The sequence below is a fragment of the Cricetulus griseus genome, chromosome 2 (assembly GCF_003668045.3).
Source record: "Cricetulus griseus strain 17A/GY chromosome 2, alternate assembly CriGri-PICRH-1.0, whole genome shotgun sequence".
In the NCBI taxonomy this organism is placed as follows: Eukaryota; Metazoa; Chordata; class Mammalia; order Rodentia; family Cricetidae; genus Cricetulus; species Cricetulus griseus.
The window spans coordinates 61,022,491-61,045,607 of record NC_048595.1 but is presented as its reverse complement, the minus strand read 5'-3'; the positions used below and the strand labels follow the sequence as shown (position 1 = coordinate 61,045,607).

General features: G+C 44.7%; 1 protein-coding gene across 1 annotated transcript in view; it reads left to right on the top strand.

Moving 5' to 3' along the window:
* The first annotated feature begins 6,358 nt into the window (after nt 1–6,358).
* Nucleotides 6,359–23,117, top strand: part of Acer2 (alkaline ceramidase 2) — a 36,802-nt gene continuing 20,043 nt past the window's right edge. The window contains exons 1-3 of the mRNA XM_027400385.2: nt 6,359–6,614; nt 18,779–18,893; nt 19,652–19,793. Of these exons, the coding sequence (XP_027256186.1) occupies nt 6,507–6,614; nt 18,779–18,893; nt 19,652–19,793 (365 nt within the window). The 5' untranslated portion in view covers nt 6,359–6,506. The remainder of the gene's footprint in view (nt 6,615–18,778; nt 18,894–19,651; nt 19,794–23,117) is intronic.

Sequence of the window (23,117 nt, the reverse complement as noted above, 5' to 3'; positions counted from 1 at the left end):
GCTTAGGAGGCTGTCCTGGAACTAGCTCTTGTAGACCAGGCTGGTCTCGAACTCACAGAGATCCACCTGCCTCTGCCTCCCGAGTGCTGGGATTAAAGGCGTGTACCACCAACGCCCGGCTAATATGGAAATTCTTAAGAGCTGCCTGCTAAGTCTTTGCAAGCTAGAGTAAGTCAACAGCCATCTATCCAGAATCATTAGACAAAACACACCGTAATTATACTATGCTCTTCAAGCGGGCAAAGCTTTCTACATTTTTCCTTGTTTTTTTGTTTGTTTGTTTTTGTTTTTTGTTTTATTTTATTTTTGAGGCAATGTCCGATGAAGCCCAAGCAATCCTCAAATTTTCGGTGTAGCCAGGGATGATCTTGAACTTTTTATTTTTATTTTAATTTTTATGTGCATTGGTGTTTGACACGAATGTCTTTGTGAAGGAGTCAGATCCCCTGGAACTTGAGTTACAGACAGTTAGGGTTAGGGTTAGGGTTAGGGTTAGTGTTAGTTGTGAGCTGCCATGTGGGTGCTGGGAATTGAACCTGGGTCCTCTGAAAAAGCTGCCAATGCTCCTAACCACTGAGTCATCTCTCCAGCCCGGATCTTGAACTTTTGTCCCTTCTGCCATCTTTTCCCAAATGCTGAGATTTATAGGGGTGCACTGCCACACAGTTTTATATGCTGCTGAGGATGGAGCTCTGGGCCTCATGTCCATGGCCATGAGGCTTGCTAGGCAAGCATCCTACAAAATGAAGTGTGTCTGCAACCTCAAGCCCACTTATTTTTATTGTTTATCCAGTCCTAACATTGTTTGTAGTTTTCAGCGCAGATTATAGCCAGAAGAGGACACTTATAGCAGCCATCAAGGGCTTGTCAGCAAACAAGAAGCATGCACCTGACCCAGCAACCACGTGCCCACTTGTGGCTGCAGTGTTTCCTGGCAAGGACCTGCTGCCTGCAAATCCCCACTTTTCTTTTCTTTTCTTTTCTTTTCTTTTTCTTTTTCTTTTCTTTTCTTTTCTTTCTTTCCTTCCTTCTTCCTTCCTTCCCTCCCTCCTTCCTTTCTTCCTCTTTTTCTTCCTTCCTTTCTTTTCTCTCTCTCCTTCCCCTTCTCCCTTCTTCTTCCCCTCTTCCTCTTCCTAATCTTTCTCTTTTTCTTTTTTGGTGAAGGGCTAGAACCCAGACCTCATACATGACACACACAGACACACAGACACACAGACACACACAGACACACACTCACACACACAGAGAGAGAGAGAGAGAGGAGAGAGAGAGAGAGAGAGAGAGAGAGAGAGAGAGAGAGAGAGAGAGACTTACAACGAGCCCTCTTCCTCATCCCTGACCCTAGAGTCTCAAATTAAAAGCAAAGAGACAGGTAAGGTGGTGCATGCCATAATTGTACCATTCCTAAGGGAGAGGCAAGAGGATCTCGAGTAAGTAATAGGTTTCATTATGACATTTTAAAACATATGTTTTAATTATTTTTGTTGCTGCAACCAAATGTCTGACAAAGGTTTATGCCAAGGAGAATGGGCTTATTCTGACTCAGAATTCGTAGAAATATTGTCCATTATAGAAGGAAAACATGGTGATGTGTGCAAGCATAATGCAAACTGGTCACAGTGTGTTCCTGTCAGGAGGCTGTGAGAGGTGAAAGCTGGTGTTCAGCTGGTTTTCTTTCTTCCATTCGGAACCACAGCAGGATGGAATCACCCGCATTCAGGGTCCCTCATTCCTTCTTCTGTATCTCCTCCGTGATTTCAAATCCAGGCAAGGTGACAAAGATTATGCTTTAGTCACTGCACATTGTTCTCATCTAGCCCCTCATCCACTGTTAGGGGATTTGGATTTTTAAAGAATCTAAGTCCAGAGTGAAATTGTACCCCCCCCTTTTCATACTTCTTGAACTTGCCTGCATATAGAGGGGGGAGTTTTGCTCCGTTTCATCCAGTGTGTCTGTGGTGAGTGCCAGGCAGTTTGCACATCTGAGAAGTTCCCAGCTGCTGCTGTTGCTGCTGGCCTGACCTTTGGAATCACCAGCCTAAGTCAACTGAGCTGAGCGATACTCTGGCCAACCGGGAAAATGCAGAGAATTTCATCCTTGATTAGGCCCTTCTTGCTTTACTTACTCAGGTGCCTACAGTTTTGTTTTGTTTTTCCCAGTAAAGATGCTGTGATTTGATAAATTTCACTTGTGGAACCAGCTGAGCCGGATATTTCCCATCAGATATTCGCTTAGGTAAATATTGTTGCACACTAAGTAAAAATCGAAGATATCATGGGCATGTTGGCTCACTTGCGTGGTGACTCTCCAGAACCTGGTCTCATGGCTTTCTATCAGTGACTCATATTTAGACCAAAGGTACTATAAGCAAACTCATCACAGAACTGAGTGGGCTTCGTTACTGTTGCTAACCCCCCACCCACACACACCTGAAAACTGTTTGCAAGATATCAGAATTGAGTATGAAACCATTGGATAGTTTTTCAAGTACCACAGTATTAATGGAATTCAATCTCAAAATGGATTACCTGACAATAGCTACTAATATTAAGTTAGTATACTGTAGTTATTGGAAAAGTGCAATTATCAGAAACATTTTACTAGTGGTCAGCGGGCCAGCACTGGTGTCACTGGAGGATTCCCTAACTTTTGTGCTCTCTGCCGCTCATCCACAGCTAGTGGCTCACACTGTGCGTTTGTAATGAGAAGGCATTAAGGAGGTGGAAGCATTAAGGCAGAAAATGCTGCGCTGGTATATTGATTATTTCAAGTTGAAATCACTTAAGGAGCTGTGCCTTCATAAAGGGCCATTTGGCCTTTCCCCCTATATGCAACAAGCCTTTCTCCTATAAGTAACAAGTCATAGGGGGGCTTTGGAGGATAGCTTGGAATGTAGGAGGGAGTATGCCTACTATGTTTGGGGCCCTGGATTATATCCCCGGCACCACAGAAACAAAATGATGAGAAGAGTTTTGGTAGGGGAAGGATATTTTATGCATATCAAGACTAGAAAATAGCTTGGAGTCCGGTGATGTGGACTCAGATAAACAAGCTCATTGTGTAAGCTGATTCTTCTCCGAGTGCCTGTATCTTCTGCCCCATATTTCTCTAAGTAGGGCCCCTAGAGCAGGGGTTTTCAACCCTTTAATACAGTTCCTCCTGCTGTGGTGACACCCAACTACAAAATTATTTTGTTGCTACTTCGTAACTATAACTTTGCTACTGTTGCGAATCAGAATGTAAATATCTGATATATAGGATATCTGACATGTGACTCACCCCCAAAGGGGTCAAGACTCACAGGTTGAGAGCCAGTGCTCTAGATCCATTGTCCACTCACTTTACAAAGTTATTGCTTTTAGGCTGAGCATGGTGGCTCATGCCTTTCATTCCAGCACTGCAGCACATCTCTGTGAGCTCAAGGCCAACCAGACCTTGTCTCAAAAAAAAAAGTTATTGCTCTAGTTTAAGAAATACAAAAATATCATTCTTTGGGAATTTCTTCAAAATTTATTTTCATGTGAAGACCCCCAGGCATATGTGAAATTAACAGAACTTTTATGCTTTTCTCTTGTCAACAAACCAACTTTTGTATTGATTGGGATTCTAAGTCTAGCCAAAGACCCTACATAAGAACTAAGGGGGTAAAAGAGCTTTCTTTCTCTCACAGTAGAGGACTTTGATCTTTAAACTAGAATTGTTTCTGACAATATGTGCTCCAGTGAAGGACTGGAGAGATGGCTCCATAAAAGCACAGGCTACTCTTCCAGAGTACCTGGGTTCAATTACTAGCACCTGTATGGTGGCTCCTAGCCATTTATAACTCCAGCTTCAGGGGGCCCAGTGCCCCTTCTGGTCTCAATGGAACTGTATACATGTAGTGAACAGATAAACATGTAGGCAGGCAAAACATCCATACACATAAAATAAATAAAAATAAAACGGAGGACACTAGGGGCTGAAAAGAGATGAATTGGTAGTTAAGAGAGCTTGCTATGCAATTATGAGAAGCAGAGCTCAGATGCCAGAACTCATGTAAGAAACTTGGTGTCTGGGGGCTGGAGAGATGGCTCAGAGGTTAAGAACACTGGCTACTCTTCCAGAGGTCCCGAGTTCAATTCCCAGCAACCACATGGTGGCTCACAACCATCTATAATGAGATCTGGTGCCCTCTTCTAGCCTTCAGGCATACATGGAGGCAGAGTGTTGTATATATAATAAATAAATAAGTAATCTTAAAAAAAAAACAAGAAAAGAAACTGGGTGTCTGATGCATGACTGGACCCCAGCCCAGAGGAGAACAAAAGCAGAATAGTGCTGGGGTTTGCAGGCTACCAGCCTAGTCAAGAAAATGCAAATCCCAAGTTCAGGGAGAGACCTTGTCTTAAAGGTAAAGGCAGAGAGTGCTGGAGGCATGCACCCCAGGCCTTCCAGCCTCTGTATGCATGAACAAGTTTGTGCAGCACTCCCCCTGTGTGCACACACTCACACAGATACCCTGTCCACATTAATCAGTCTCTAAAAAAAGTATTGAGGACCCTGAATAACCTTTGTTTATGAGGGTCCATCATCTTTTCCTACCTACCTATCAATCTGAGGTATTTAATACCTATGAACACATAAACATTCTACTAGGTGTCCATATATCACACTACTGCCTCTGAAAAATTACAATACATATTAGTTCTTTAAAAAAGTGATAAGGGAGCTGGATGTGGTGGTACATGCCTGTAAATCCCAGCACTTTGGAGGCCACCATGAGACCCTGTCTCAAAAAATTAAAAACAAAAATATTGTCAATAGTAGATAATGTCACAGCATCTATAGGAAACATTTTGACTTTATGGACTACAGTTTGAGAAAGCCTGTTTTATATTATTAGAATGGATGAATGTGGACTGTTGTTCTTTGGGGGATTACAAGCGTGTGATACCACACCTAGCTTATTTTCACCTAAGCTATTGGGAGGAGTAAAATATGATCCTATGAGAAAGCGGTTCTGTTGCTGGACAGTTGGTGTTTGGTATTTGACAGGGAGACATTAACAGAGCCTTTCTCTTTTGTGGCTCTGGCCTGCTCACTCTTGCTGGCCCATAACTGACCCTAAAAGAAGGCTATAGTGTATGTTCTCCTCCTTGGGTTCCAGGTGACGGTGGAAATGGCTCTGGAAAAGAAAGAAGGGTCAGAAGATGGGACAATGAAGACACGAAGGATGGTTTGGCCCCTAGAAATTAAAGCTGGATTTCCTGGTGGAGACCTGCAGCTTCTGCCTGCCATGGAAACAGGAGTGGCTATGTGGGAATCTGTGGCAGACAGACACAATGCACCGCTTACAGATGCTCCAGTTAGGAGAGAAGGGAGGTCCGTCTGAGGAAGGAAATGACAATCAGTGTAGTTTGCTGTTCAGGGTGTTATCTGCCACTGTCCTTACCTGGAACTTCCCACGAAGAAGGCCTTGAGTTGCCACCAAAAAGAATAAAATGGACTTCTTCAAGATCTTAGGAACCAGTGAGCTTGTATTTAGAAACTACAGAGTAATCACAGACGCAAGCCATATATATGAACAGATCGAAAGTCATCCTGCCTGAACTTGATTAGCTCTAACACACTGGCAGAAAGAGGGTTGTTAACAGAACCCAAGGCGCGGGATGCCCGCGGGGACACCTAATAGGAGACATATGAACACTTCAACAACAGTGGCCGGCACATATTACTATAGTATTATATATGTATTATGGCCTGCCCTGTGCGTTCTTACCTGCTGTATATACTGCATCCTCTGTGGGTTGGGATGGCAGAAGACTCGCCCTAAGTCTGTGTTCCCCATAAACGACTAAAGAAGGACAGGGACACAGTATTGCTGAAACGCTTCCCTAGGGAGTGGGTGGCCCAGGTTGCTTGGGAGGGTCAAGAGAACCTGTTGCTACAGCTTGGAGCATCTTTCTGCCCCAGCCACCGCAGCGAGTCGCCACCTGGTAGGACTGTCCCGCCTTCAGGAGGAACAAGAGCCTTCTTTAGGCTTGAGAGCCGGCGTCCCAAGCGTAGTGAAGCGAATTGCTGTGGACGCTCTAGGAGTCCAAAGGGGTCCTTGCGTTTCGCCATATTTTACATTTTTACGGGGCGGGGCAGGCTCTGGCGTTCTTAACACAACCTGGTCGCACGCGGACAAGAGCGACTCTAAAGGCCTTTGCCACCAGCGCGGAGCTGGAGAGCCAGTGGCTTCAGTCCCCAATCCCCCCCACCCCTCCCTTTCGGGGCTCTCAGCCTGTCAGGTCCCTCCCCGAGTGGGCGTGGCAGTCATGCTCAGGGACTCCCGGGGGCGGGGTCGGGGCGGGTCTGTAGCGGCGGTGGCGGGAGGGAGCAGCCCGGCTGCGGAGGCCCGCGGGGAGGCGCCGCATCCGGAGGCAGACCCGCACCGCATAAAGCGGCAGACGCACAGTGTGCCCCGCAGCCGCTCGGGCCGGTCGCCACTGCCGAGAAGCTGCTCCGATGCTCCAGAGCGGCCATGGGCGTCCCGCACTGGTGGGACCAGCTGCGGGCTGGCAGCTCGGAGGTGGATTGGTGCGAGGACAACTACACCATCGTGCCTGCCATCGCTGAGTTCTACAACACGGTGCGGGACGCGGGAGCGGGAGGGCAGACGGGCGGAGGGAGAGAGCTGTCTCCGTGGCTGCGGCGCCTGGAAGCAGGCAGCGGGTGACCGTGGATGTCCGAGGCAGGAGTCGCTCCACGCCCCCTTCTCTGGGCGCTGCTTCCAGCGCTATTTCTGCACCCCTCTCCGGTCCCTATCCAGGACATCTGGGTTCCTCCAGCTCTTCCTGTCATTTTTCTTCTGATGGCTCTATTGTCTTGTTTGGCTCCCGTAGTCCGGGAGCCGGGGGTCCGCGTCAACCCTTTCTTTCAGTTTAGGTCATTTGGGGATGTGAACCCACAGGGACAGCTCCCTTGCTCCCTGCCTAGGATCTTTGTGGCGTAAGGCACCTGAATCTCATTGTGCGTTTTTGCCCTGAGTACCTACCTGCTTTGGCACATTGGGAGAGTGGAGCCCTGGGCACATCCAGGGGCTGGGCCCACTCCCACAAGTCGGCGTGCCCTTTCCACTAAACTATGACGATGTTGATCGAATTATTTCTGCCCGGAATCAAGTTAATTACTTTGAGTTCTTTTTCTTGTTGCTTTCAGAGTCCAGTTTTGAGCCAATTCCGGATGGTGGCAGTGAAATTTGGGAGTGATACCGGGTGGGTTTTCTGGATTTGCGTAGGTCCCTGGATATTGACAAGCGGAAATTTACAGAATCCTAGGGTTCTGGTCTTTGTGGGAGGGAAGGGTTGTCCCCAGGAGAGGAAATATCCCTGCTTTTTCCCTGTGCCAGTCGCTCAGGACTCTGGTACCCAATGTGACTTTGCATGGTCATTTTTCTGGCTTATCTTTTTTTTGCTGTTCAGACACAGAAAACAGGAACTCCTGGTTTGAGTCATTGTGAGTTTGAGATTGTTATTTAGGATTTTTTCCCTCTCTTGGATTTCTGGACAGAAAGTCCTCATCGAGAATCAGGCATTATTGCCTGGATAGATCTCTGGTCTCTTTTATTCTCCCCTTTACTTTTGATCCCCTCCCCCACCCCGTTTTTGTTTGTATTGCTCTTTTATTCCCATGGCGAAAAGATTAGGCTATTGGGCAGGGAGCTGTCATGCCCACATGCTGGTATGTCTGGGGCTACAACCCAGAATTCTCTAACGTGCCTTACAGTTGTCCTCCATATCAGCATACCTCCGTCTTTTTATATGGTCAGGTTACTTGCTTAAGAAAACCAGATTTTTGAAGTTCAGAGACATAGGAAAAGATCTAGTTAGTGGAAATAGCCACACGTTTCCTATTATACAACCTGGTGGGGCACACTGCTCTCAGGTACCACAGGCACCAACAGAAGGGCTGGAGCTGGGCAAGGTACTTTGAACCAGGAGAAACACTAGTAGTAACAAGTGGAAAATTGCTGAGAAATACTAAAGATTTCACCAGAGTTGAAGGAATGACAGATTGGTGTTAGGTTCTCGCACACCCACCATGGCAGTTTCCTGTGGAGTGTGAGGCCTGCCGAGCCCTGTCATTAGGGCCCCCAAAGCTCTTGCATAGCTGCTCTGTGCCAACCTTGAAAAAAACTCCCAGTGCTGGAGGAGGGGGTGATGACCTACCTACCTTCCCTTTCCTTCTTCCCTCTGCTTTGCTTCCCTCCCATCCTGCCCTCTCCTCTTAGCCTTTCTCTTTCTGGCAAATGTCTTCCTCCGTAGCCCAGACTGGAATTAAACTGGAGGTCCTCCCATCTCAGCTTCTCAAGAAGCACCTGGCTGCTTTTTTCTATTGAGTCTTACCTCCCGGAGCTGTATTCAGTGAGTACCAAAATCTGTTTTAGAAAAGTGCTGCAGTGTTTGTGGCTGCTTAATCTAGCCCATCTACCCATAAACTTTTCCTTTGGGATTAATAAATCACCACATTGTCTCTGGAATGTGGAGGGTCTCAGAGAAATAGCTGGGCAGCTGGTTCTTATGTGTAAGGCCAAAAACCATTTCCTTCTCACCATGACTCTGCCGGAGTGCTGATGCTACCACAGGACTTTCCCAAACCTTTCTTTCTCATACACAGAGAATAGCAAGCAATAAATTGTTGATGATAAACACCTCCTAAGGTCCTCATAAGGCAGCAGACTTCATTATTCATTTGTTTATTTGTGTTTTTTATTTTTATTTTGTGTGCTTTGGGTGTTTTGCCTGCATGTATCCATGGGTGAGGGTGTCAGGCCCCCAGAAACTGGAGATACAGACAGCTGTGACTTGTGGGTGCTAGAAATTGAACCCAGGTCCTCTGGAAGATCAGTCAGTGCTCTTAACTGATGAGCCATCTCTCCAGCCCCTGTTTGTTTTGAGACAGGGTCTCACCATGTAGCTCTGGCTGGCCTGGATCTTACTGTGTAGACCAGACTGGCTTCAAATTCACAGAAATCTGCCTGCCTCTGCCTCCAAAGTGCTCAGATGAAAGGCATGTATCACCTTGCTCATCTCATTTGTTTTAGGACTGGTCTCCCTATGTAATCAGAGCTGGACTTAAATTTACTGTATAGCCCCTACTATGTAGCCTATACTGTCCTCAAATGCACCAAGATCCTCTTGCCTCTGTCCCCAGAATGCTGGGATTTCAGGTATGTGCCACCGTGCCTAGCCTAATTATTTTGTACAAAATTGGCAATTAGTATTAATTTTGAGAAAAAGTTAAAGGAGTTGAGAAAAATTAAAAGAATCGACAATTAAAGCAGGAGAAGAGTGGGAGAGGGATCTAGAGCCTTCTTTGTGAGTCTTAGAAGGTAATCGGTAACTAATAGAACTTCAGTTACTACTGGCTACACTTAGCTGTTTGATATATGTTGTGGCTCCATTGGGTATTCTGTCATCACCACAAGCATTATGCCCAGTGTATTCATTAGATAAAGGAGGAAAATCAGGGCCTATTTAATTTATATCACTTGCTGAAGTCAAGAAAATGGTAGATAGAGATGGAGTCAGAGCTTAGTCCCTTTCATTCTGCCAAGAGTTCTCTTGTAAATGTAAGTGCTTCTGTAAGTACCTAATATTATATTTATTTATATTATGTGTATATGTGTGTACTGTTTAATCAGTACCTATGTTGTGTTGTGGAATGTTCTGTTATACTGTGTGAAGATGTGTCACTGTGATTGGTTTAATAAAGAACTGAATGGCTAGGCAGGAAGAGGTTAGCTGTGACTTCTGGGGACAGAGAGGTCTCAGGGAAGAAGAAAGGGGAGTCACCAGCTGGATGCAGAGGAAGGAGGACAGACAGGAGGAGATGTAAAAGCCGAGAGCCATGTGGCAGCATATAGATGAATAGAAATGGGTTAATTTAAGTTATAAGAGCTAGTTAGAAACAAGCTTAAGCTAAGGCCGAGCTTTCATAATTATTAAGTCTCTGTGTCATCATTTGGGAACTGGCTGGCGGGACAGAGAAAGACTTGATAAGGTACAATTTGGAAAAAGTTTCCTGGTGTAACCCAATCCTGTATGCACAAGGAGGCATAATTACATAGAAACTCTTCTCAAAGTACATGTCACTTCTTCCATGAGGTGGGTTCTATAGATAGGCTGCATGTGTTATCTTAAGGATCTAGGGGAGTATCTGGTGTGGCCTTGGTCATATAGATAGCACAGAGGTCACCTGGGCTATTAATCACCTCTGGTCCCAGTTGTGGGAGCTTGGGGGAGCCCCTGGCCATACAGATAGAACAGAGATCACCCAGGCTATTAGCTACCTCCATTCCTAGCTTTCTGGGTAGAAAACAGGTTATACATCTCTCCCACAGAAGACACAATACTGTGTGTTTACCATTTCTGGTTTCCCTAGTGCTTATCTGTGAGTGCAAGGACCTTTGTGCTCCCAACAGTCACACTGGCTGCACAGAGCTGCCTTCCTCTTCCCATGCTCCCTGTAATAGATTGGACGAGGCTCACTTAGCCACTTAACTCCTTCTTCATGAACATGAGTGTTTCTGGATGCTTTATTGTGTTCATTTTGGCTTTTGAAGAGGGATACAGAGAAAGTCCACATAAACACATCTGGATATACTTTTTTTTTCTTTCTCTTTTCATCACTGGGAATCAAACCTATGGCCTTGTGCATGGTAGACAAGTGTTCCACCTCTGAGCTATATATCTGGCCCACATAGATGTGCTTTACAAGCATTAACTCTCATCAGAGAATTGCTCTGCTGAGAGTATTCATTGGCTTTTGCTTCTGTCTTTATTTCAAGACACAGTTTTACCAGTCAGTAGTCCTGACTGGCCTGGAACCTACTAATGTAAAACATACTGACCCAAAACTTCCAGTGATCCTCTTACCTCAGCCTCTAAAATACTGGGATTGCAGGCATCTTGACACCTGTCTGGATAAATGTGTTCACTGTATTATTTATTTACTTTAATTTTGATTTTTTTTTCTGAGACAGGGTTTCCCTGTGTAGCCATGGCTGTCCTGGAACTAGCTCTATAGACCAGCATGGCCTAGAACTCACAGAGTTCTGCCTGCCTCTGCCTCCCAAGTACTGGGATTAAAGGTGTGTACTACCATCACCTGGCTTATTTTTGATTTTTTTTAAAACAAGATTTTAAGTAGCTCAAGTTGAGGAAAACTCCCTGTGTAGCCAAGGATAGCAATATATTCCTGGTTCTCTTGCCTCTACTCCCAAGTGCTGGAATTACAGGCATGAATAGTCATGCCTGACTTGAAAAGGTTCAGTGTAAATGCTGACCATTATTGCCAAATGGCCCACCAGAGAGAGTCCTCCCACTGTTAGCCTGCTGTCTTCTTATCATCCATCCCTGGCTCCCAATAAATACCAGTGTCTCTTCCAAGGAGTCATCACTTAGTGTAGTGGCACAGACCTTCAATCCTAACACTCAGGAAGCAGAGGCAGGCAGGTCTCCTGAGAGATCCAGGCTAACCTGGTATAAATAGCAAGTTGTAGACGAGCCAGGGCTACACACTGTTTCAGAAAGCAAAAAGAACCCACTCCTTCTCTTCCCTTCTTCATCTAGGATACTGTTTTTTTCCTTCTACATACAACCCTTACTGGGCTGAATGATGTGGGTTTGTTTGGTTTGGTTTTTAAGACAGAGTCTCATGTTATAGCCCAATGTAGCCTAGAACTCGCTCTCTAACCCAGATTGGCCTTGAACTCACAGAAATCCTGCTACAGCATCCCAAGTGCTGGGCTTCCAGGTGTGAGCCAATATGTCTGGCTCCTTTTGGGGTTTCTGCTACACAGGCTGCTTTGAGAAAAGTAGAGTTGGCTTTGTGATCACTGGGTCTGGCCTTTGAAGGCTCCCTTGCTGACCAGTGACTTGGGAAATAAACTCAGAAATAAACAGGTATTGAAGAAAAGTGAAATATATGCATAAAATCAGCACACAGCCTCTTACCTCCTCCTCTGCACCCAACTATCCCAACAAGAAAAGCTAAGCTCTCTATATGTGTCCATGTCAGGGTCCCCCTCTCTGTTGGACAGAATCTGCCTGGCTGGTAGCCTGCCTAAGCATTTACTGCTGTGTGCCTGTCACATAAACCAGATCTGGAAATAGTAACTGGGCATTGGGGTTCGTAATTGTGGCACATACAAGCTGCTGTGATGTTGTTAGCTCGTGGCATCAGCGTGTGCATTGTGGGGCTAGGAGGAGGGTTGCAAGCAGGCATCTGAGTAGGGTTACCAAACTTATCCTAAGTATTTTGCTTGAAAATTTTAATTTAATTTAATTAAAAAGCATTTCTGTTTACTTATTTTAATTTCTTTACATTTTATTTTATGTGTATGAATATTTGCTTCTATGTATGTATGTATGTGTACCATGTATGAGCAGTAACCATGGAGGCCAGAAGAGGGCATCAGATCCTCCTGGAACTGGAGTTACAGGGGGTTGTGAGTGGCTATGTGGTGCTGGGAACTTAGCGTCCTCTGCAAGAGCAGCCAGCACTCTTAACTGCTGAGCTATAGATCCACCCCTATGTATTTAGTTGTGTGTGTGTGTGTGTGTGTGTGTGTGTGTGTACATATGGAAGTCACAGGTAAACCTGTAGGAGTCAGCTCTCTCCTACCATTTGGGTTTAGGGGTAGAACTCAGGTCCTTTGGTGTGGCAGCAAGCATCTCTCCTGCCCAATTTTTTTGATTTTTATAACTGGAAGTCCTATGCTCTGGAAGACCCGTTTAGTTTTTGGCAAACCAGGACATTTGGCCACACCACAGGCAGGAGTGGGACAGCTCAGTGGAGGACTGGGAATCTGCACACAGTTAGGAGGTACAGACAACACACTTAGTCGTAGGCTGCTGGCACCCATGCTTAGCAAGCTTCCTGACCATGCCTTTGGTCTCCCCACTTCTATGGGAAAACCTCGTTCTAATGCATCAGAATGAGAGCTCGATATGTTCATGAGAAGATTTTGGAATCCACAGAATAGGGAACTCTTAAAGGAAACAATGAATGCATTTTGAAGTAGTTCAAAACAAAACAACAAAAAAAATCTTCTTTAGACAGGGAACAAACCAATTCTTCAAGGAATAATTGAGCAATGAACTTAAAATACAATCTCCATTTAGCCGAACTGCCGTACAGCTTCAGAGACCCTCATCGTTTTGAATGAGAGCTTGTCTCTCAGTAGAGATGGAGCCACAGAGTCTGCCTGTAGCCATAACTCATTTGTCTTTCCGTATTTATTTTGGTGTTCCTTCCTCTTTTTGTTTTGAGAACGGTCACCCTCTAATTTAGGCTTTTCCTTTCCATATATTGATGTCTTTAAAAGGAGTAGTGATGGCCAGCAAGCCAAGTAGATAGGCTGTTCAGAAGTTCTTTTTTTTTTTTTTTTTAAATGTGATTTAGTAGGGGGCATATATCAGAACAGTGCTCATATGTGAACTTAAAAATAATGTGGGCGTGGTGGAAAATGCCTGTAGTCCCAGCATTTGAAAGACTGAAGCAGCAGATTGTGATGGTTTGAGATCAGTCTAGCCTACACTGTGAGATCAGTCTTAAAAGTTTAAAAAATAAAATAAATAATAAATAATAACAATGTTGAAGTCTAATTTTACTGCAGGTGCAGTAAATGAACTCATGACTTCACCAATAGCATAAGAACACATTTATGTGTGATAAGACTGTCCCTCTCGGGCTTGAGAGATGGCTCAGAGGTTAAGAGCACTGGCTGTTTTTCCAGAGGTCCTGAATTCAATTCCCAGCAACCACATGGTGGCTCACAACCATCTGTAATGAGATATGGTGCCCTCTTCTGGCATGCAGGCATATATGGAGGGAGAATGTTGTATACATAATAAATAAATAAATCTTAAAAAAAGACTGCCCCTCTCTTGTGATAATATGAATCTATAGAGCCATGTAATGAACAGCTTGCCAGTCACAGTTGCACTTGGCTGAGGCATGAGAGAGTGATAGGCCTTCAGGGGACAGAGCCATGCTGGAGTAAAGGTCAGGATGCATGGTAGAACGGCATGTTGTGCACACTGGTAACTCCAGTACTTTGTAGGTAGAGGCAGGAAATCAGGAGTCTAAGGTCATTCTTGGTTACCTAGTGCATTAAAGGCTAACCAGGGCTCCCTGAGAGCCTATCACAAACAAGCAAACACATCCCCAAGTGCATTATATTTCCCAGCATTGAAAAGGAGACTCTATAAATTGGATCCTTTCCCCTGAAAAATGGCTAAACAAACAAACAAACAAACAAAAACCCTCCTGCTCTCTGCAGCAGTGAACAACACTGAGCTAAATCCAAGTTCATTAGGATGAAGAGGTTCACCGAATGATAGCCTTGCTGTGTGGTACAGGTCTGCTTTCCTTCACAAAATACAAGGAAACGGACTGAGGGTTTGCATCCAGAACAGTGTTTGCTTCTGGGGAGAAGGGTAGAAAGGAGTTTTTAACTCTTAAGATGTTTCTTAGAGGGAATGCTTGCTCATGAACACGAGGGAAAATGATTGAGCTGCAATTCATTTTTTCTATTCCCTCTCTCTCTGTTCCTTCTACACCTTCTTCCATTTCATCTCCTGTCCTCCCCACCATATGAAACTCAAGTTTAAATCATGTGATGGGGCATGTGAGCACAGAGTGATGGCCTTCAGTCTTCTTAGTGAAGGAAAAAGTGGACGTTCCCATGTGAATGGCCCAGTTGGAGGTGAACCCTGGAAATGGCGGTGGGAGGAGCCTTCTGGGTCTCCATATCCCCTGAAAGCAAGGGTCGAAGGGTCTTTTTGAAAATTTTAATATATATCTGCATGTGCACCTTTATGTCAGAAGAGGGCATCAGATCCCACTAGAGATGGTTGTGAACCATTATGTAGTTGCTGGGAACTGAACTCAAGACCTCTGGAAGAGGAGCCAGTGATCTTAACCTCTGAGCCATCTCTCCAGCCAGCCCCAGGTCTTTAAATGTTTTCACTAGAAGTGAGAAGCTGTGTTCATAGCATGAACAGAAATTGGTATGTATGCAGTAGGTAAGGTAAGCCCCATTCCACCTTAGTCTTTTTTTTTCCCGGGTACTGGGGATTGAACCCAGGGTCTCATGCGTGCTAGGCTAATGCTGTGCCACTGGACTATAGCCCTACCCTGACTTCTTTTTCTCTTTAAACATCATTTTTTAAAGTTATTCTTTATACAATTAAGAAATTATGTGTATGGGTATTTTGCCTGCCTTATATCTATGTATCACATGCATGCCTTGTGCTCCTGGAAGTCAGAAGGGTGTTAAAGATCTTGGATCTGGAGTTCCAGATTGCTGTGAGCAGTCATCTGGGAATTGAACTCCAGGTCTTCTGGAATAGCCCAGCGCTCTTAACCACTGAGCACTGAGCCATCTCTCCCATGACTCCCTCTCTCTCTCTCTCTCTCTCTCTCTCCATCCTTCCCTCCCTCCCTCCCTCCCTTCCTTCCTTCCTTCCTTCCTTCCTTCCTTCCTTCCTTCCTCCCTTCCTTCCTTCTTTCCTTCCTCCCTTCCTCCCCTCTCTCCTTTTTTTTTGAGACAGGGTTTCTCTGTGTATCTCTGACTGTCCCAGAACTTCCTCTGTAGACCAGGCTGGCCTCAAACTCAACAAAGATCTGCCTGCTCTGCCTCCTGAGTGCTGGGATCAAAGGTGTGGGGCTACCACTGGCCAGCTTACCTTTTTCTTTTTTCTTTTTTCTTTTTGGTTTTTCGAGACAGGGTTTCTCTGTGTAGCTTTGGCGCCTATCCTAGCACTCGCTCTGGAGACCAGGTTGGCCTCGAACTCACAGAGATCCACCTGCCTCTGCCACCCTAGTGCTGGGATTAAAGGCATGAGCCACCAACTCCCGGCCAGCTTGCTTACTTCTTATAAATGAGAATTGATTCTATTTCCAAGCCTGGGACCTCTGAGAACATTTATTCAATTTCGTTCAATGTTATCAATCACACATAAAGATTCGGTTCTCTCAATTTTTTTATTTGCTTATTTCTTTCACATTCTTTCTTTCTTTCCAAAAACTGTATCATCTCCAAGGGGTGCCTAAGTTCTGGACTTTGCTAACACTTTTTTTTTTCTTGCTGTATGTGTGTGTGTGACATATGCATACATGTGTATACTCGTGTGGGGAGGCCAGAGTTTGAAGTTGGTTGCTGTCCTTAATCTCTTTCTACTTTATTAGTTTGTGATGTGGTCTCTTGTGGAATCTGGAGCTCACAGATTTGGCTAGACTTGCTGGCAAGTGAGCCTGAAAAGTCCCTGTCTCTGCCTCCCCAGCACTTGCATGACAGCATCAAATCCAGCTTTTTACATGGGTGCTGGAGTGCTGGGTATCCAGACTTAAGTCAACATGCGTGTGTGGCAAGCACTTCACTGACTAAGCCATCTCCCCAGTCCCTGCTGTGACACATTTATTGGGACATTGCCAGTGTGGCTTCTGAGGTTTGAGGAAAAGCCCTGATGTCCTTCTGTCTTCATTGGACTTCAGGTGCCCACACGGTTCCTTTGAGTCATCCATCGTCTAAGTCACCTTTCTAGATTAGCCAACAGGGTGGTCATACCTTTCTTTTGGAAACCTTCTTAACCCTGTTTGTGAGTTTTCATCTTTACTTACTATGCTAGTCAACTTGAAAAAAGCTAGAGTCGTCTGGGAAGTGGGACTCACAATTGAGAAAATATCTCCATGAGATTGGCTTGCAGTGTAGGCAAATCTGTAGTGCATTTTCTTAATTAGTATGATGTGTTTCAGCGAGGATTAGAACCCTTGTATACTGTTGGTAGGAGTGTAAAACAAAAGCGAAAAGCCTCAAAAACTTGCTATTGAATGTAGAATTACCAAGTCATCAATGCCAAATCTAGTCCTGCTTCTATAAGAAATATTTTAAACCCATTTGTTTATAATATCAGAAGGCTCTCATGGTTCTGCAGACTAGAGACGCATGCGCATGGCAGCGATTGTTTTTTGGTGAGGGCATTGTCTCTCAGCTGCTGCCTTTCTCCCTTTTCTTTCCCCCTTCTTCCTCCTTTTTTTTTTTTTTTTTTTTTTTTTTTTTTTTTTTTTTTTGAGCAGGGGAGTAGGAGTGAGGAATGGTGATTCTGTTGATTGAAGACAGGACCTCATAAATGCTAGACAAGGATCTTACTAGCTGAGATATATTTCCAGCTCTTAAAACTTAGAGTGAGGTTGTAGAACTGCGTTTTAACAGTATGTCTTCTGAACACAGGAGATGTGACTGTCCCAAACTGAGACTTGCTATGTGTGTGAAATTTACACTGGGTTTAAAAGCCTTGGTATGAACCAAAGAATGTACAATATTTCACCACTATTTTTACTGATTTTTTTCTTTTATTGTTTTTTTATTAAGATTTATTAATTTTTATTTAATATGTATGCGTGTTTTTGCCTACATGTCTGTCTGTGCACACATGCATGCATTGCTCCTGGAGGCCAGGAGAGGGCATCAGATTCCCTAGAACTGGAGTGAGGGTTGTCAACTACCACATGGGTTCTGGGAATCAAACCCAGGTCTGGAAAACCAGCCTATGCTCTTAATTGCTAAGGCATCTCTCTATTCCCCGGTCAGTCAGTCAGTCAGTCAGTCAGTCAGTCAGTCTGTCTGTCTGTCTATCTATCTATCTATCTATCTATCTATCTATCTATCTATCCATCCATCCATTGTTTCCATAAATTCAGCTAATTAAATTTACAGTCCTCCAGCCTCAGCTTCCCAAGGAATTAGGATATGACTACAAGCTAATGATATTTTAATAGTGATTACAATATTACATTAGCTAAAGCATTATTAATTTTTTTAAGAAGTTGAGTGCTTCCTGGGAGACACAATAGGTTAAAGTTCAAATAAAATTTGCAAGTTAAAATGAAATTTTCTTTCTTGTCTGGGGGGAGGTACAGGTAGGGGACAGGGTGGGAGGTGGTGTGATGGGGGGCAGAGTTTCATGTCACAGAGGCTCATTATCAGTGGCTGAATCTATCCTTGAACTCCTGATCCTCCTGCCTCAGTTTGAGTTCTGGTATCATTATGCCCAGCCAAACAGTCTTATTGCTGGGGAGAAGCATACAAACTTGATTTTTCTTCTAAAAATAGGTTTTGATAAGGATGAGAGAATGACAGTGTAACTAAGAGGCACCATAGAAAGAGAGCTGTCCTCGTGCAGAAAGCAAGAGTTATCAGCTCTTTGAGTCAAACGAGGAATTTTGGAATATTTCATAGAGCAAAGTATTCCAAGTTCTTCTCCTGCCAGATAATGTGAATTGACCCATGGCTTTGATGCGAGACCAGGGCTCTACCACTGAGCTACACCTCTAGCCTTGAAGCTGATGTTTACATTTGCTCCTATGATCAAAAGACATAGCAGGAGCCCCCTTACATAGACCTTAAGATGTTCTATGATTTAGCTGGGCGTTGATAGTGCACGCTGTTAATCCCAGCACTGGGAGGCAGAGGCAGGCGGATTTCTGTGAGTTCGAGGCCAGCCTAGTTAGTCTCCAAGCAAGTGCCAGGATAGGCTCCAAAGCTACACAGAGAAACCCTGTCTCGAAAAACCAAAAAAAAAAAAGATGTTCTATGTTTTACCCCCACTGTGATAATTTAAAAAGTGAAGAGATTTCGAAAAGTGCATGGCCACATTCACCCCGGTTTGCAAAGGACACACTTGGAACAAGCATTCTTCATGCTTTCATTTAATACTCATCTTTTCATGTTGCTCTCCCTTCCAGATCAGCAACATCTTGTTTTTCATTTTACCACCCATCTGCATGTGCTTGTTCCGCCAGTATGCAACGTGTTTCAACAGCGGCATCTACTTAATATGGACTCTCCTAGTTGTAGTGGGTAAGTGAAGTCATGTGGGAACCGGGATTGAAAGGGAGGAAGTGGGACCCCGAACGTTTCCTGTCCCCTTTGAACATAATGTTTTATAAACCAAAGCCACTCTGACGTCTTAGCCATTGCTCCCCTGATGCCAAAAGGACTCTTGAGTGTCGGTTTGATAACAAGGCTGCCTGTAACTATCACAGACTAGCACTAAGGGTCTGTGGGCAGCCACTGGTGGTGTGCCAGCGTGGTTTTCTGAGAACTTCTGAAGAACCTCTGAAACAATTGAAGCCTGATGAGATTTGGTTCCAAAGGACTTAAAGAAAGAAAAATATTTAGATGGTTGGTCCCTCATTGTTCTGTGAAATACTATGTGATTTCCATTTCCTCTCTGGCAGTTTGGGAACTCTTAACAGGGAGATAGTGTTGACTTTTATTTACTGCCTGTTATCGTGAATGTTCAGAGGATGGAGACAGAGTGTGCTTGGCCATGGAATTCTTTGATGACATTTGAGCCCAACTTGAAACCCTCTTTCTAGCCTCCAGGTCTCTCTCTCTCTCTCTCTCTCTCTCTGTCTCTCTCTCTCTCTGTCTCTCTCTCTCTCTCTGTGTGTGTCTCTCTCTTTCTGTCTCTCTCTCTCTGTCTCTCTTGTTAGAGTGATCTGGTGAGTCTGATAGCACCTAGAGAAGGGCTATCCAGGGCTATCTGAAGCAGTGGGCCTGTGTGAGTCTGTTCTGCATTAACTTTTTTGTTTGTTTGTTGTGATTGTTTCTAGGAATTGGATCTGTCTACTTCCATGCAACTCTCAGTTTCCTGGGTCAGATGCTTGATGAACTTGCCATCCTTTGGGTTCTCATGTGTGCTTTGGCCATGTGGTTTCCCAGGAGGTATTTACCAAAGATCTTTCGGAATGACAGGTAAGATTGTGCTAAAGACTTTTGGTAGATGTTACCAATGTAATACACTCATCAAGTTGGTGACAGAACACATTCATCAAGTTAGCAATGTAACTCACCAAGCAAATTACTGCATGAGTGAGCTCAGCTAGCAAAGAGCTCATTGTACACTGAGTTTCATGATCTGACAATGCAGTTGAGCTGTCTATACTTCCCAAATAACCCCTTACATGTGCACTTTTTAAAAAGTTTATTTAACTATTTTATGTGCATTGGTGTGGAGGTGTCAGACTCCCTGGAACTGAAGACAGTTGTGAGCTGCCATGTGGGTGGTGGGAATTGAACCCAGTAACCACTGAGCCACCTCTGCAGCCGTACATGTGAGTTTTTGAGTCCCTTCTACAAAACCTACAGCCAGCCCTCATTTCATAGTCCATTTCACTTTTAGAATCTTGAATGGCTAGGGAGCAGGCTAAGCCCTGCCTATCTTTTTTTTTTTTTTTTTGAAGATTTATTTATTATGTTAACAGTGTTCTCCCTGCATGTTTGTCTGCACTCTAGGATAGGCCACCAAATCTCATTATAGATGGTTGTGAGTCATTGTGTGGTTTCTGGGATTTGAACTCAGGATCTCTGGAAGAGCAGCCAGTGCTCTTAACCTCTGAGCCATCTCTTCAGCCCTAGCCCTGTCTGTCTTAGCAAGCATAAGGCTAGAAGCGTAAATTCTCTGGGCCTTGGTGCCTCACTTTGGAAACAACAGGGATGGGAGAGCTCTCTGAAGCCCTTCCCAGAGCCAAGTGCTGTAGTACCATGACATGACAAGAGCCCTGTTTTAAGTAGGTGATGTTTCTTTTGTGATCGTTGAAACTACTGAGCCCTAACATCTTAAGGGACGTGTCAGAAGTTTACGGGCATGGTTTTATTACCCATAAATGATGGCAGGTTTTACCTTCTATAACATCCATCTCACTTTGTAGGAGTAAAGGTGACGTTACCAAGTACTAAAAAAACAAAAAAACCCCAGGGTCAGTTAAGGTGGAAATCCTCCTCTTTAGAAGGTAGCTAACGATAACAGTACCAACTTTATTGTGAGATAATGGCCAGGAAGTTGGATTGCTAGATTTGGGTTTGGGGAATACGGAAGAAGGGGGTGCTAAGAGTTTCTAGCATGAGATTGTATGGGCTGACAGCTAAACACAGGACCGAGGTAGGGAGGGCCTGCCATCACAGTCTAGGACACACACTGTCAGGGCCCCTCGCTCCTGGAATTTCTATCTCTCTAACACCTAGGGCCTGTGGTGACTCTTGCTTGGGTATGCTGGCGTGGCTGGCTTTCTCTTGGTCATGTGACCTCTGTTTACTTTGACTAGTTGCTAAATTGTGTGTTCGGACAGGATGTCCTCATTGTCCAGTACATTCCTCCACTCCCTCTGGACCCAGTGTGGGGAGGTGTCTGCAAGTGTCTCCTAAAGTATGTGCCTTTAAACTATTTGGCAGTATTACTTGGATGGAACCTTTGGGAATTACAATGGCTGTCCATCCTGCACTCCTTCAGCAATAATATTTTTTTTTCTGTTTTGTTTGCTTTGTTCTGTTTCGTTTTGCGACATGATCATGCTCTTAGTCTAGCTGGCCCCAACTCATAGCAATCCTCCTGCCTTAGCCTCCTAAGTGCTGGGATTACAGATATGAACCCCAATGGCCAGCTCAACAATAGTGATATTATTAACATAGTAGTTCCTCTAAGAAAGAGTCTTATTGGCACATCACCTATCCTGGACCCTTTGTTAAGGGCTGAAGTGCTCACAAGAATGCCACGGGTGTTAGTGGTTCAGTTTTAAGTCGGGAAGGCTTGAGGAGTTAAGCTTCTTGCAGAGGTCCCATAGTCACTGAACAGTGGAGCTGGGTTTGTGAGTATATCTGTCCCATCAGAAACATCAGTGCTTTTAAACATTGTATTCCTCTTTCCAACTTGTGCCTGAATCCTAATCCTCTGGGTACGGGAGGAGATATACCTTGCAAATTTATTTTCTTTTCTCACATCTTCCCTCCTTGCCCCTTTCCTTCCCTTTCTTTCATTTGTTTTTCAAACAATGTTTCCGGTGTCCCACACTCAGTCCAAGCCTGCTAGCTGAGGAAGGTCTTGCTTCCTCCTTTCATGTACTAGGATCACAAATAGGCACGGCCACACTTAGTTTTTGAGATGCAAGAGGGGACCCCAGGGCTTAATGCATACTCGGGAAGAACTATGCTAGCCTAGCTTTCTCTCTCGCCTCTTAACCTCTGGCTGCATGTTTCCAATCGAAGGGGAGGGGGTGTAGAATAATTCATAGTAAAGAAAACTGACAATGAGGACTAAAGGGTAAAACAATGCACAGATGTGGGGTACAATGAGAAGTAAGGAGACACATGGGCTTGTCCTGTGACAAAGAGAGGAGAGAGAAAGAACAGAGAGAGACCAGCATAAGGCCTTAGCCTTGGTGCGTCAGGAGCAGGGAGAGTGCCCCAGTGCCCCAGAGGCCATCCATGTGCTTGGTGCTGGTGGGGCTGTCCTCAGGCTGGACAGGCAGCCTTGCTTCCGGTAGCTGAAGAGTTCTGGGCTGTCAGGAAGAAAACACGAGTCTCCCAAGTGAGCATTTGCTGCCTGTTTCCTTTCACACATGTCTGTTCCCTTCTGGCTCAGGGTTACAAAGCCCGTTCATTCCAGTCAGAAGGTTGGCAGCTTGATCAATGATTTCCTGTGCCTTGATGATAAATGCTTTTCCTCTTTAGAAGATAAATTTGTGTTTTGAGGGGTCGATGCTCTTTGATTTCTTTATAATAGAACTCCATTCCAATCAGTTTCCTAACTGTGACCTGCTCCAGTGCTCTTGGCCAAAACAAATTCTGCTAATGACAAATAACAGAAACTACAGGAAAATCATGTGCTCCTTAATTGAAGTCATGGATAAGGCCTCTGAGAGTGGCTAGGCCAGGGCCTTTTTGCTCTATAGATCAGGAAACAGGGTCCCCAGAGAGAGGAAGAAGTGTGTCCAGGATCACGTCGCCACTTTTGGCTGCCTCCACTTCTCTGCAGGCTGTGAGAGAGTCAGTGATCTATCATGTTAAAAACTTATCAAGACAGACTTCTAGTTCACGCTAGACCTTTAGACTGCCAGGAAATATTCACTTGATTTTTTTTCTCCCAAAACCTAGTTTTAAAGGCTGGGCACACAGGGATTTTTTTTTTCTTTTAAAGTAGTAATGCTTATGCTTTATTAATGGTCTTTGGTTGTCTCATAAAAGTCACGCATGGCTGGGTGGTGATAGTGCATGTCTCAGTGCTCTGGAGACAGAGATGGGAGG